We start from the raw sequence: 14,984 nt of genomic DNA, 5'->3' as shown, positions 1-14,984 counted from the left end.
AATTTGTTTTTTCATAAGCATTGCGGTTCGGCCAGGCCCACAATAGCGACCTCCGAGAAGATGGACGGGGTCAACACAGTGGCGCATTATCCTACGGGTAAAAGAAAGCAATTCCACCGACGGGAATCTTTAATAAGAAAAAATTTCCCCCGAAGTCAACACTGTATATGGTGCCCGGTGCCCCCTAATTCAGATTGGCCAATGGGCCAACGAATCCGGAACAGATTACCGGCCGAAAAATTCTTGGTTGCTCGCCGGATTCTCCGAGTGGGTATCACAATTCATCATATATTTATTGCGTTTACGATATATTAAAACTTAAATCGCTATTCTAGTTATTAATTTTGCATTAGTAACTCATAATATGCATATTTAATACAAACGACATTTAAAAATAAACAAAAGAAAATAAAAGTCGGTCACGTGTTTTACGCGAAAGCTATTTTGAATTGGCGAGGGAAGGTGAATATTACATTTAAATTATTTTTTTATTTTATACATTAATACCTCCAAATGAAGTACTTTTGTAAGTAGTAAAATAATAATTAATTATAATAATGTTAAAATTTAGCAAATTTTAATACTTGAACAGGATTATTTACATTATTAATGTAAGTTCATTCGTAATTTGAGTGAATAATTTTGGGTTAAATTCTACCTAGGTAGTCCCAATTAGGTTAGGTTAGGCGGCAGCGCAGGGACTACTAGGTAGACTTTGACCTAATTTTGAATGTAATTGAAAGTTATCGTTTTCACTACGTGAAAGATGAGTTGTGAAATTGAGTAATTATGTCTTTCCTACTGTTATACAAATCTATCATGTTCGTTTTTTTTTTTCGTTTGTAATACATTTAAAATGCTTTTATAATAATTTATTTTATTCTAAACGTTTTCAAGCAATGCCCTTTAATAAATGGGTGAGATAGATTATATACCTTCATAAACACCAGGAAAAAAATAAAGTTTAATTATATAAACAAACGTTTTCAACAAAGATAAATTACAAATGTTGAAATCTTTTATATTTATTCTTCTACCCGAAGAAGGCAATTAATTAATGCTTCTAGTCGTTTAAATATTATTTGATTAACGTTTAGTCTATTGTGACTATAATCTGTTAAGGACTGATACGACCGTTCGAAACTGTTTTATTTAATAAACGAGGTGAAATAAACCCGCGTCGGCACAAAAATGTAACGCGGCTGACGTTTTTGCCCGCGTTAGACGGACACCTTCGGGCTGTTAAGACAAAGTGGATTGCCGTATTGTACCGATTTAACTTCTGGATGAAATTAGATTGAATTAGTTCTATTGGTTCAAAAGAATAAACCTTCTTTATTTGTGCATGAAGGTGAACATTTTCAAGATTGTTGAAAACATTTGTTTATATAATTAAATTATTTTTTGCTGGATTTCCTTGTGTTTGTGAGGATATAATTTAAAGGTGTTCTTTATTATCTGGTAAAAATATTAAATAAAAATTTTGCTGGAATACTACCATTTTTATACAGAAATGCAAATAACTGTATTCTTCAGAATTGCCTCGACAGTTGGAATTGATTAAATGCAATTAGAGTTTTGTAACGATTAGAACCTTAAAATTAGAAACATAAGATATACTAATTCTAGAATCTATTTACGTAATAAATAATTTTGAAGAATCTTGCAATAAGATTTAAAGTCCGGTAGGTGCTGTTACTGTATGATGCAAAAACTTTGTTCTGTAATTAAGAAAAAAAGGGATGTCACATATTAAGTAATGCTGTTCAAAGAAAATTATAGAATATTTAAATATAAAAGCACACATTACTCAAGCTGAAAAACACATCAAGCTGCATCAATCTGTAGATGTTGAAAGTTTTTCAAGTTTTTTCTTTCCTTGCTGTTATATGTAGAATATAATGTAGGGAAAGTACAATGATTGGTCAAATTTGACCAACCCCAGGTTTTTTTTTTTTTTTTTGCATTTCTTGTTGTTTTGACAGAAAGACCAAAAATATAAAAAAAAAACCTTACAAAAAAACTGTGTGTGTGTGTGTATTTTGCATTATATCTCAGGATTGATGCTATTAAATTTTGACAATTAAAGGTCAAGAGGGTGGAGAGATAGAGGGGGCATCTGTCATATCACAACTTGGGTTGGACTTAATGAAATGTTACCCATTATTGGCATTCACAATATTTTAAAAAACTCATCTCGACACTAAATTCATAATATTAAAATTATGTTTTATTAAAATCTCATAACAGATAGCAGTACATATAATTTTAACTTTGAGCTATTGTGTTTTTAGTGTTTTTAAATTTAAATATTTTTTTTAAATAGAGAAATTTATCATAATTCAATAAAATTATTCCTTTTAAGCTTTTTTTGTTGTTTAAATTTTATATCAGCCATGCCAGCTTTTTAAACATGTATTTACAAGATAGAAGACATAAATTTTTATAAGGAAAATTTTGAAAAATATTTTTCATTAATTGTTTTTGGAATAAGTTGTAATCTGTTATTTTATTAGGCTGCAATTTGAAAAAATTGTAGACTTATAAATTTCCACTGTTGTCTGTTTGTCTGTCTTTCCTTAATCTCTAGAGTGACGTTAGATAGATGAAAGACAAGACCAGATATGGAAACGTTAGGGGTAGGAGGTCCCAATTAACTATATATTAACTTCCAATACAAACCAGAAGTCATGTTATTTCAATTCAAAACTTTTCCCTTGAAAGCAGTTAATAGATGACTGGCATGTTAAAAGAAAAGTATGATGTACAGGGGAAAGCCACTACTAATTTGAGGTAAAGAGCATATATTTTAAATTAAATAAATTAAAAATATGATTAAAAATTGTAGCCCGGCATTGTGATGATGTCACAATAAATAATTGATTGTTTTATTGTATTTAAAAATTAAATCTAGTATCACAACTTAACGTTTATCAAAAATATGTTATAAATTTTGTAATTAATTGTAATATGTATACATGTAAGTAATAAATATTTTTTAGAATTTTTAGAAGTATTTTATTATTATTTGCAATTTCTAACTTATTTCAAATAAAATGAATTTCTTCATACATTTGTATTTTTGTGTGCATATTTTAGAAAAAAAATCTGTGCATAAATTTATGTTCTTGGTTTTCTTGCACATTTTCCTGTCTTTAGTAATGAGCAATGTAACATTCTAATATGATATTTTAAAATCATTTTTGTAAAGGAATAACCATGCAATCAGAATCTGTGTATAGAATCTATAGGTGAATGCTTTACGTCCTGCAAAACTGCCACTTGCTGACTATCAAATGTTCGAGGTATTTAAAGTTTTGGTTGAAATCAAAAACTGGTTAATTTTTTCAAAAATTATCTGTTTTGAATAATATATGTCCAATATCAAGAGAATTGCAATTTTAGGTAATGAATGATGACATCATTTTCGGACCCAGGGAATTGGTAGATAGTCATAAGTCATTTTCATATATTTTACATGAAAATGACTTGTTTTATGAATATCTACCAATTCCCTGGATCTGAAAGTGATCTGTTGTCATAACCTAAAATTGCAGGTTTTTTTTTTTTCTTTTATTAAAGCACGGATGTGGAACGTTGGCTTTACAGAGAATATTTTTTAGTGCTCCAGAACCATGCAAGGCTGATCCAAATCCATGAAATACATTTCTGAACAGTCTCTCATAATCCTTTTAATTAAAATCTTTGAATACTCAGAAGTCTTGCATAAACTTGACAGAAATCAGACCAAATTATTTTTTCATCTTTTTTTTAATGAAGTTTTGTCCTTCTGTTGCACTAATTAAGTGACCATACTCTCATTGTTCAAGATTCATGCATCTAAAATTGGAAGAGAATTATTTCTCAATAACCAAAGGATTATTTGTGTTTGAAAAAGGTCGACATTTCATAAAAGAAAGGATCAAATGATGATTCTGTTTTATTTCTGTCGAGTTTATGCAAGACTTCTGACTGTTCCAAGATTTTAACTAAAAAGGCTTAGGTAATATCACTGTCCTTTTCAAAAATGATTAAAAAATATTATATTAGTGCGGTTAGAATTGCTAATTAGAAAATATTAACACCTTTGCAGTAAATACTCATAATAACAATAACCAAAATAATCTTAACAAGTAATTTTGATAGTACAGTCAAAATACTATAGTCATATGGCTAAGTGGTTAAGGTAGCACTATTGGCCTGGGAAATCCTGAGATCAAATTCAAATGGGTTCAAAACCTCCAGGAATATTTTGCGGGTGGTTTATACAGATACGTTGGGCCCCATTCCTCACCATCCAGTTGAGTTGCCCTTTCATGGTTGTTAACCATAATGGGCTTTCTGAAAAGAGATCCTCTTAGTGCCACAGGGTGGAAAGAGTTAAAAAAATGAAGGTACTCAGGATCAAGATATGTCTATTAGACAATCAAGTACTATCAAGATGTCACCAATATAATGGTTTGGTATAAAATATAGGCTTATTGTCCTTTTTTTTTTTTATTTCTTGTACTTCAAATAATAGTGTTGTTGATCACCATTGGTGATTTTTATCAGATTACACCTTATTCTACTCATTTAAATTTAAATGTTATTAAATGCATTGCTGAGAGATAAGTCAATTATTTATTATTATTTTAAACAATCAATTTAGAACCAGTAAGATTTATTATTATGTCTTGAGTGAAAAATTATATTGTGAGATCAATAGTTTATCTGAATAGATTCTCAAAATGAAATTATATTTATTTAAAAAATAAATACTAATCATACACTAATGTATTTTTAAAGATGGCTCAGTTCTCTGCATTTGCAAACAATAGACCACAACAGACAATCTGCGTTACCGAGGTGGAACTGTTTTTTAGCTGTCGCAATTTGATGGATCAGGATTTTGCATCTAAATCAGATCCTATGGTTGCAGTTTATTTAAATCAAGGAGGCCGGTTTGTAGAAGTGAGTTGATATTTAGTTATATAGTTAAATTAAAAAGTTTTTTCATAATTAATTACTTATTTCACTTTTACAGATGGGAAGAACAGAAATGATAAAAAATAATCATAATCCTGACTTTTGCAAACCAGTTAAAATGGATTATTTTTTTGAAGAAGTTCAGAAATTAAAACTTGTTGTTTATGATATTGATAATGCTACAAAAACACTTTCTGATGATGATTTTTTAGGATTTCTGGAATGTACTTTAGGTGAGGTAAGAAGCACAAATTTAATTATTACTTTCATAATTTCAAAAAAATTTTTGAAAATATAATTTATTCAAGCATAAAATATAATAGAATATACAGTAATTTACCACAATAGTTACAACCTTTTCTTGGAATTGTCTTTCATTAATTGAAAGTTTTTAGAGCTCAATTCTTCAAACTTCAAAGTGTAACAGACTCCCATTTTACAATATTAATCTATTTCTGTGATCTCATCATATATTGTGAGGATATAATATGACCTTAATAAAAAATTTATATCTTTTTATAATTTGTTCACTGCAGGACTAAGCTATTTCCTTCACCTAAAGTGATTTTTATAATGGAAATATTAGTTTCATACAGAATATTAAATAGATAAATATTAAAACATGATAGAAATTAAAAACCAGTAAAAAGTATAAAAATAAAAAAATGCTGATGGGGACACTGTTTTACTTAAATAATAATAATTTTTTAAAAATTGAAATGTTTAAAATGATAAATTCAGGTTATCAAAATGTTTACATGTAAATAACGTGAATGAGATGTTTATATTTGCCACATTGACTGTTTCTTCTATTAAAATGCTGGGATTCACATTGCTGATTGCTTTATTCATCATCCATGCACCCCTCTATTTTCGAATTGGTAACAATTATAAATCTATTAACTTGTGAGCACTACGTTGGCCTTTCTTTATTACTAGACTTATTACACCGTAAGTCTGTTGTAAAATGAATATTTTTCATCCAGTTAACCTTTTTTTATATATATAATGGAGAGTATTTGTCTCATACCAGAAAATAATCCACAAACTCTTCTTATCTTTCAGTCTCTGAGCCTTCCGTCAAACAAGTCCTCCAGACTTTTCTTCAACACACTTGCCCCAAACTTCTCTTCCACACTTGTAAACATTCCTGAACTCTTTTACATGCTCGTAAAAATGCCAGAATCTCCTTTTACACACTTTCAAAGTCCCCAAATTCCCTTTATTGCTCAAATTGAACTATTTGCCCACCATCTGTCTAATCACGTGGACAGGCAGTCCATGTCTTTCCTACCATCTGCATACCTTTCAGTCAGGCAGGTGACTTCCAGGCTATTTTCTCATAGGAATAGATCCCATGTGTAAGCATTGAGTTGCCATTATTGATTGTAAAGATACACTGTCTGTTGCAACTCTCTTCTCAAGGGAGCTCACAGAAAGCTCTTTGTTAGTTTTATAAACTTCATGGTAAATTTATAAGTTCCTGGTAGTTCTATAAACTTCGTCATAAGTTTTAATCAAAATAATCATATTTTTGTACATCTCTGGATAGAAGAAAGTGATATGGATTGTGATGTGTGTGAGGTTCCAGAATGGGTCAAAACTAAGATTTAATTTCCACATGTTGAAAGTGCTATTATCGAGTTGGACCAAAGGTTATGTTAGTTATGTAAGAGAGAGGAGAGGAAAAAACCTGTAGTTGTTAAAACAAACACGAAGACGAATGATGTAACAGACTCAGGTGGAATGTCGGCTGGGGAAGATAGAACTCTGAGACAGGTGCTCATAAACAATCAATCTAGGTTAAAAGGTCGAAAAAGGGGAAAGGTTTGACGGTTAGAAAACATCATGTGCGATCATTAAAATCCGAAAATTGACAGAAAATAGAAACAACGGGCTAAATTATGAGCACATGGCTTAGTTTTATCAACAAAGTCCGGTCAGAGTCGACAAAAAGGTGTCAGACAAATGCCATGAAACGGACTTTTTTTAACCCAATCAAGTCTCGGTTTTTACCTCGAAACAAAAGGGAGACTAATCAGGAAGCGAGGAAGGGGATACAGGACCAATCAAAAGGTGAGATTCTAGGAAAAAATCTATAAAATTCCCAAGGAAGAAGGAAGAGTTCTCCTCCAATACCTACGGCATTTGATCTGTGTCACACCCGCTGGATTACCCCTATGACAGATCACGACATCACCAAGGAACTCCAAATTTGCCCAACCATCTTGCCCCGGGGCCATCACCATCACCATTACCATCAATGGTCAAGCGACTTTTCTAATCGCCAGTCATCGCGCCCAAGCACCCCCATCTTCAAAACGAAATGTTGTTTAGTATTGTGTAAGTTACTTTATTCACAATAAGCGGTTTTGTTGTCAGGACGTGTCATCTTTGCCTCCAGCATCATCACCCACATACAGTGGCGTACCGTAGTGGGGGCGGCAGAGGCGGTCCACCCCGGGTGGCACATTTTAGGGGGCGGCAAAATTTTACAATAAATAATAATAATATTTTGTAAAAGTTTGAAAAATTCTAATCTATACTTGCATCGCGCCTACAATAGTGCTATCGTCCGGACAGTCCGGAAATCGGACTAGTAACTTTTTCATCTGAGGAAATCCTGCAAAACCTGTTTTTTTTTTTTTTTTTTTTCTTGTACGATTCATTCGCGTTCATATACACCACTAATATACAGTAGAACTATTTTAAACAGGTCGCTGCACTACCACCGAATTTTTCATTGCTTGTTCTGTGATGAAACTGAATTTTGGTCTTTTAAATTGAAATACCTAAATAAGGGGGTTGAAATTTTTCTCCGCACCGGGCGGCTGGCACCCGCGGTACGCCACTGCCCACATATGATCAGTCCGTAGGGCTTTTCTTGACGCTCATTTAACTGAAATCAGCTAGCTTACATGTGATATTGAATTAGAAGAAAACTTCAAACCTGAGAATTAATTTAAACTTAAATATTGGACTTTTTAAACCTAAAAGGAAAATATATTTCTGTTAAAATGCAATGTACTAAGAGACACACCAAAATAAATCAATAGGAATAAAAATACTATTGTGATCAAAAAGTAAAGGGAATGGTTCATTTAAATTCTGTGCCTGCAAGAAGGTGCTGTTGTCATGTTTTTCATTGTTTGGTATGACTTTCATTGACATCTAGCAGCAATCCCTATGCCATCATCTGTTTTTATTTTCAAATAAATACTTGTTTTGTGTGTGAAGAATTTTTGCGCAGGCAAGTTCTCAAAATGTCGAGTGTAACTGAGCAAAGAACATGTATTAAATTTTGTTTTTGCAATGGAATTACTGCTATTAAAACATTTGGAAATGTTGCAAAAAGCATTTAGTGATGATAGCTTATCAAAAAAAAGTTTTTTGAGTGGTACAAGATGATAGACAACACGTTGAAGATGAACCATGCTCTGGTAGACCATCCACTTGAACTGATGAACATGTTGCTCAAGTCAGAGATTTTGTGCTCACTGATCATTGTTTAACAATTAGGGACATTACTGAATATGTTCCAGTATCATTTGGATCTTGTGAAGCAATTTAAAAGTTTATTTGAGCTTGCAGTGTCTTAAGTCATCCCAAAACATTAAATTTTTTCCAAAAAGCAATAACATGTTCAAGAGGTCGAGGAAATGTTTTGTTGAGGTAAATTATTCTTAAAATGCATCATTACACGTTAGATCATATGGGGGTAGTGGTACTGAACATAGAGATTCACACTGACACAGATTGACAATAATATTTGCATTTAATGAACAATAAAGTCATGCTTACAATAGGGATATATTATATTGATGTTCGAGAAAGATGACATTGAGAAGGCACGGACGGACAACATGCATGAAGAGATGTCCAGTGCTCTTCGTCAGCCACAGGTGGAGTTCTTGGACCAACGTGGGCAAAGTTGGATAACCTGCTGATCAGAAGATGCAAAAGAAAAAGAGTGGTGCTTACATAATGACAACCATGATGATGACCACCCTGTGTCCTTGAAAACCCAGGCTTTTATTCAAGTTTATCCCAAAATTCCAACTTCTGGTTGGCCCGAGCTGTTGCTAGGGACGCAATTCGGGTTGTGAGGTGACCTCCTCTGATATGGACCACTCTTCCCATGGGTAGGGTTATGCTCCTCCTAAAACAGTTGTCCTGTAAATCGTGGAAAATGTGTTTTTCTTTTCTTTTGGAGAGGATGCAGTTGTATCTGCAGCTATGCCCATATGGTCCTGGTCACCTTCCCCCTCTGAGGAAGTGTTTGCTTTTTTTGCCTTACTCAATGTTGGGTGACTGCAAAAATTTCAATCAGTGTCACTCTTCCTCTCTTCCCTGTGATCTGTGACCGAAATGTGACAATTAAATTCTACAGTACCCAATTTCTCTGTCTCTCTGGCTCAAAGCAGAGGAATATATCACCTGTCTATTGACATCAGTTTGACAGTCTGTTTCTCACAGTGTCGGGTGAGGTCCCGGTCTCACGTCATCACAGTTGTCATTAAATAATAATGCAATATCTGTTTTAGTCACTTTAATAGCTACCTTTATTTTTACTGACCTCTTCTTATCTAAGTATTTCATTTCTGATCTCTAGGTGTGATGAAATGAGATCAAACAGTCATATTGAAACAGAAGAAAAAATTTTTTGTTATGAAATCCACAGGGTAATGTCAGATATGATACCGAAAGAGAAAAGAGACTGTTTCAAAACCAATAATAATGAGAAGCTAGCTTGTAATGTTACTAACCTAGTTACTAATGACTAAAGGGAGTCAACTACTATCCTTGAGGATACTGAAAAATAGGAGGGCATACATTGCATTGGTGAATGCACAAATAGCAAATACAGATCAATGAAATACATGGGATTTTATATGACACTAGGTCGTAAGATTAAGGGTTAATATATACTACTATTGTAAATTCATTCCTCAATGTCAACATAGATACATCAATTAGGGACAGAGAAAGAAAGTTTGCCTAGAATTTTTCTAGATGTTATATAGAATTAAATTTTTATTAAGTAATGATCTAAAAGACAAAATGTTTTTCTTTTTGAAAAATTCACTTAGCTAATTTTGTCATGCAAATAGCAAAAGCTAATAAACTAATAATAGTAACAACTGCTTAGTTTAGCTGTTCTATATTTCTTATAGTGCTAATATTATTTTTAATTGTCTACTTGGACTTAATTTATTAATAGGACATAAACTGGTGTTTAAAGATTGACACAGCAATGAGAGTTAGTTCAGGAAAGAACAAAATTTCTTTATTATATCACCTGTAGTAATAGTTTCTGTACACATATTACAAGTGTTTCGGGCTAGCATGCCCCTCATCAGCAGTACTACTACCACAAACTAAAAAGTAACAATAATAAAACAAGATAAGTTATTGTATAAGTTAAAAATTTTTTTACATAGCCATAAAAATAATTAAAAAAAAAAAATTACTGTAAATACATATTCCAAACCCGAGTATAAATGTATTTTTCTCGTTGTATAATTAATTAATGATTTAAACATTTCACTGTATAAATAAATTAAAATATAATAAATAAAGGTTGTAAATTATTAAAAAATTAAAACATTACATATGAAAACCAAAAGGACTCACATCAAGGTTCAAATTTTCACAATTCAACAGTATTATGGTAGAGAGAGTATGCTTTTTTATAATCGTCATCTAGAATGGTGCTCCAGGATTGGTGGATTATACAACCAAAATTATTGTTTATTTTATTTCTTTCTTTCTTTATGTTTAAATGTTCGTATAATTGACGTTTGAAATTATTTGATTCTTTTTTCTTTATTTTTATAGTATCTTTGTTGATTTGGCACCCATAACTATTGCAGTGTTCTGCTACTGCAGAATTTGCATAATTACCCCTTATTGCACGTATGTGTTCTTTTATTCTTGTGCCTAATTTTCTTTTTGTTTCACCTATATAAGTTTTAACCGGATCACAACTGCAATTGAATGAATACACAATTTCTTTTTCTTCCATTAAATCCAATTTTTTATCTACCTTATTATATAAATATCTTTTAAATAAATTATTTTTTTCGGGTATTAAATTCACTTTTTCATTTAGTACATTTTTAACTCTTTCAAACAGTTTAGGTACATACATCATTTTTACACGTTTTTTATCTTTCTTAAATTTTTTATTTTTATTGTCATTATTATTAGTCCAGTTTAACCATTTTTCTAATATTTTTTTGGGGTAACTATTCAGTAAGAACATTTTTATTACATGTTCTATTTACATCTCTTGATTTTCTAATTTACTAGTTTTGTTTTTAATTTTTTCTATGTACATTTTGAAGATGTTAAATTTCATAGCTTGTGGAACGTTGGTTTTATAATTTAGTACCTTTGGTATTTGCGTAGGTTTTATAAATTTTCTGAATTCTAACTTGTTGTCAGTTCTATTAATGGTTATGTCTAAATAATTTAAACTATTATTACATTCTGTTTCGGCTTCAAACTGTATGTTTGTTTCTATTGAATTTGCTTGTTTTAAAATTTTTTCTTCGTTAGTCTTTCTACTATCAAATAAAATAATGCAATCATCCACATATCTATTATAAAATATTATTCCTTTTATATCTGTAATTTTTTTATCTATGTCTATCATAAAGATTTCGGCAAGTCTTGGGCCTATGCATGTTCCCATTGGTATTCCTTCAGTTTGAGTATAAAAGTTATCATCATACTTGAAATGATTGTTATCCAGTACTAACAAACATAATTTAATAATCCAGATAGGCATGTTAATTTTCTGTAAAGATTTTTCAATGTTACTTTTTGTTATACTAGGATACATATTTTTTATATCTAAAGAAAACAATTTCGTATATTCATTAATTGTAATATTATTGTTTTTTAATCTATTTAATAATAAATCAACATTTTTTAAACTATAATCGGAAATTTCTAACGTATTAAGCTTATTTTTTTAAAATTTTTCTAGATTATAGTATACATAATTTTTAACATCAATTAAAGGTCTGTACTTAACTGGATTTTTATGCATTTTTACCCTAATATTGAATTTAGGTATGCGATTGTTTTCGTTATTAATTTTCCTAAATTCTTCATCTGTTATCAGATTTCAATTTCTCATATCTTCTAATTCTTTAAGTTATTTAGCATACTTTTTCTTGGGTCCTTTTCCAGTAATTTATATCCACATCCTTGTATTAATTCTGTTATAATATCATTTTTTTTTCTTTACTACAGGTGATATAATAAAGAAATTTTGTTCTTTCCTGAACTAACTCTCATTGCTGTGTCAATCTTTAAACACCAGTATTTCAGAAACTATTACTACAGGTGATATAATAAAGAAATTTTGTTCTTTCCTGAACTAACTCTCATTGCTGTGTCAATCTTTAAACACCAGTTTATCTCCTATTAATAAATAAAGTCCAAGTAGACAATTAAAAATAATATTAGAATTAAAAAGGACAGTAAGGCTTTTACAATTTCTTATAGTGCATTTGTTTAACTATTTCACTTTATATTTTATATTATAAATCAATGATAATTTATTTAATTTGGTTTAGATTGTTTCTTGCTCACCATTTACAAGACCACTGTTAACAAGATCAGGTCATAAACAGAAAAGTTCTATAATTGTAAGTATAATTAGAAAGTTTGTACCTTGTATTATTTGTAAATTATACAAGTTTTCATTATAATTATACAGATAATAACATTATAAATTTAAGCAAAATATTGTGTTATAACTGACTAAAATATTTATAAAACAAAAGATATAATATACAAAATAACTAAACTAACTGATACGACATTCACCTAAACAATAAACCATATTATAATCCATATTGAACTCTAAATACAATTTTAAACTGAATTTTTATGAAGCTAAGAAATAATGTTAAGATGTATAAATAGCAAATACAGGTGCCTTTCTCCTTACAAACAGGTTAGGTTTCCAAGGTTTTGTTGTAAGTCCAAATGTTTGTTAATTGAAAACTAACCTAGAAATTACGTTTGTACACAGAATAACTACTTATTGTTAGTGTTTTATCTTTCAATGTACTTAATAAAATACATTACAGACACTCCTCACTTTACGACCGAGTTCCATTCCGACGACTATGTCGTTAAGCAAATTGGTCGATAAGCGAGGAGCTTGCGCTGGGAATATAGGATCTTTGTAAAATTATAAAAATTATGCAACAAACTTCAAATTTATTCATAAAAAGACATGCGTATGTACATATTATCATTTGTTTATTTGGTTATCTGGAGCTGTAGAGGTCTTTTTCCCAGGTAAGGGAGATGACGACTATGAAATAGAAGTTGTACCTTCAAGGGCGGAGGGCTTGGATGTAACGGTCGAAAAGAAACTCGTAACTGTGGTTTGCGTTGTAATCATCTTTTTTTTCTTGATAAATTTCTCTATAGCACTTCAAAAGTGAACTTTTGAAGTTTTGTTAGTGAACTTAAAGTTCTCTATAGCACTTCAAAAGTTCACTTTTGAAGTGCTATAGAGAACTTTATGTTAAAACGTTCAGTATTTGGATTCATAACCTCAAGTTCCAACATAGCTGCATTAATTTTGGAGAACACACCAGCTAACCGATGTACTGTAAATTTCTTTTTCACTTCTTCAGTTCTTTAGTCTTCTTCCTCTTCCAAATACTGCATCGCTTCTAACTCTATTAAATCGTCATTTGTTATCTCTCCATTGGCATAATCCACTAATTCAGCAATTTCTTCCACTTCAACGTCTAAATTAAGTGCATTGGCAAGGCCCGCAATTGTTTAAATTGCATCAAACTGACTAAAAAAGTGCATAGCAAGCCTATACTAAGATCAGTGAGCATGTCACCAATCCCCACTGATCGACACTCAAGCTGAGAAAGGGGATTTCCCAAATTGCAGGTCGAAACTCGATTGGTCGTAAGTGTGAGTGGTTGTTAAGCAGATAGGTCGTAAAGTGAGGAGTACCTGTACATTCATTTACCCACTTGCTACAGTTTCGTAGCAGGTGTTTCAAATATATATATATATTTTTTCATTAAATCAAATTTTGACCATACAAATAATTTTGGGTCAGTACAAAATAATCCTTTTTTAATAATTCAGCTAGAGACAGATGGTTAACAACTTAAAAACCAACGAAATGACATTAAAAAATACATACAATATACAATTGACACTGACCTTTCCTTGGAGGATCCGATGTCAACGACACAGCATTAAAATTTGACTTAATCAAAAAAAATTATCCTTGGAACTTTGTTGTTCATATTTTTTTCATACTTGACTGCTTTTTATTCTTTCTATGTTTGTTGGGAAAAGTGCACAAAATTGCTGTGTTAAAAAAAAAAACAAGTCTCAGAATCACTGGGAAGGATAATTAACACACGAGAACCTTATTATATCCCAGTAAGGATAACAATTAAATAAAACTAACATTTTTGACTGTATTCATGGTCTTCCTCAGGCTTCTGACCAGTACAATTTGAATATGGAATGCATCGAACAATATGTTTAAATTATCTTAAAATTCCGAAAAATTTAAACTAGAAGATTATTTTTAGCCGAATGTGCTACACTATAGTGATAAAAATATTTTTACATCACAACAAATAAATAATAAGATGTACTTAATGGTGTAGAATAAGCATCTAATGTTGTTCTGATTTTTTTTTCCTCATAGCACCACTTCCATGCGTAAGAAACATTAGCGGCATCCTTTGTGTTAAATTCACAAAGCCGGACTGGCCGGCTTTGTAAATTTCTGAAGCTTCTAGGTTGCGAAGGTGCTCAACCTGACGTTACATTTTTAATAATTTAGCCTTATGGAGGTGGGCTTGTATTTTGGGGTCCATGGCATAGGAGGCTAGGATGTTGGTATGCCTTTGGATCTGTGGTCTCTGAGGGGAACCATATAAACATCAGATGCCTGACTTTCCTCTGTCCTGTCTTTTCCGTTGCACAATAACCCACATACTGTG

General features: G+C 31.2%; 1 protein-coding gene across 1 annotated transcript in view; it reads left to right on the top strand.

Moving 5' to 3' along the window:
• Positions 1–14,984, top strand: part of LOC111621071 (copine-3-like) — a 92,939-nt gene continuing 77,955 nt past the window's right edge. Inside the window, exons 1-4 of the mRNA XM_023363130.1 lie at positions 1–267; positions 4,789–4,953; positions 5,027–5,206; positions 12,558–12,629. Coding sequence (XP_023218898.1) covers positions 61–267; positions 4,789–4,953; positions 5,027–5,206; positions 12,558–12,629 — 624 coding nt within the window. The 5' untranslated portion in view covers positions 1–60. The remainder of the gene's footprint in view (positions 268–4,788; positions 4,954–5,026; positions 5,207–12,557; positions 12,630–14,984) is intronic.

Source organism: Centruroides sculpturatus, unplaced genomic scaffold, assembly GCF_000671375.1.
Source record: "Centruroides sculpturatus isolate CEXI.00-Female unplaced genomic scaffold, Cexi_2.0 scaffold228, whole genome shotgun sequence".
Lineage (NCBI taxonomy): Eukaryota > Metazoa > Arthropoda > Arachnida > Scorpiones > Buthidae > Centruroides > Centruroides sculpturatus.
Note: the sequence above shows the minus strand (reverse complement) of the source record. Positions and strands in the feature narration are given on the sequence as shown.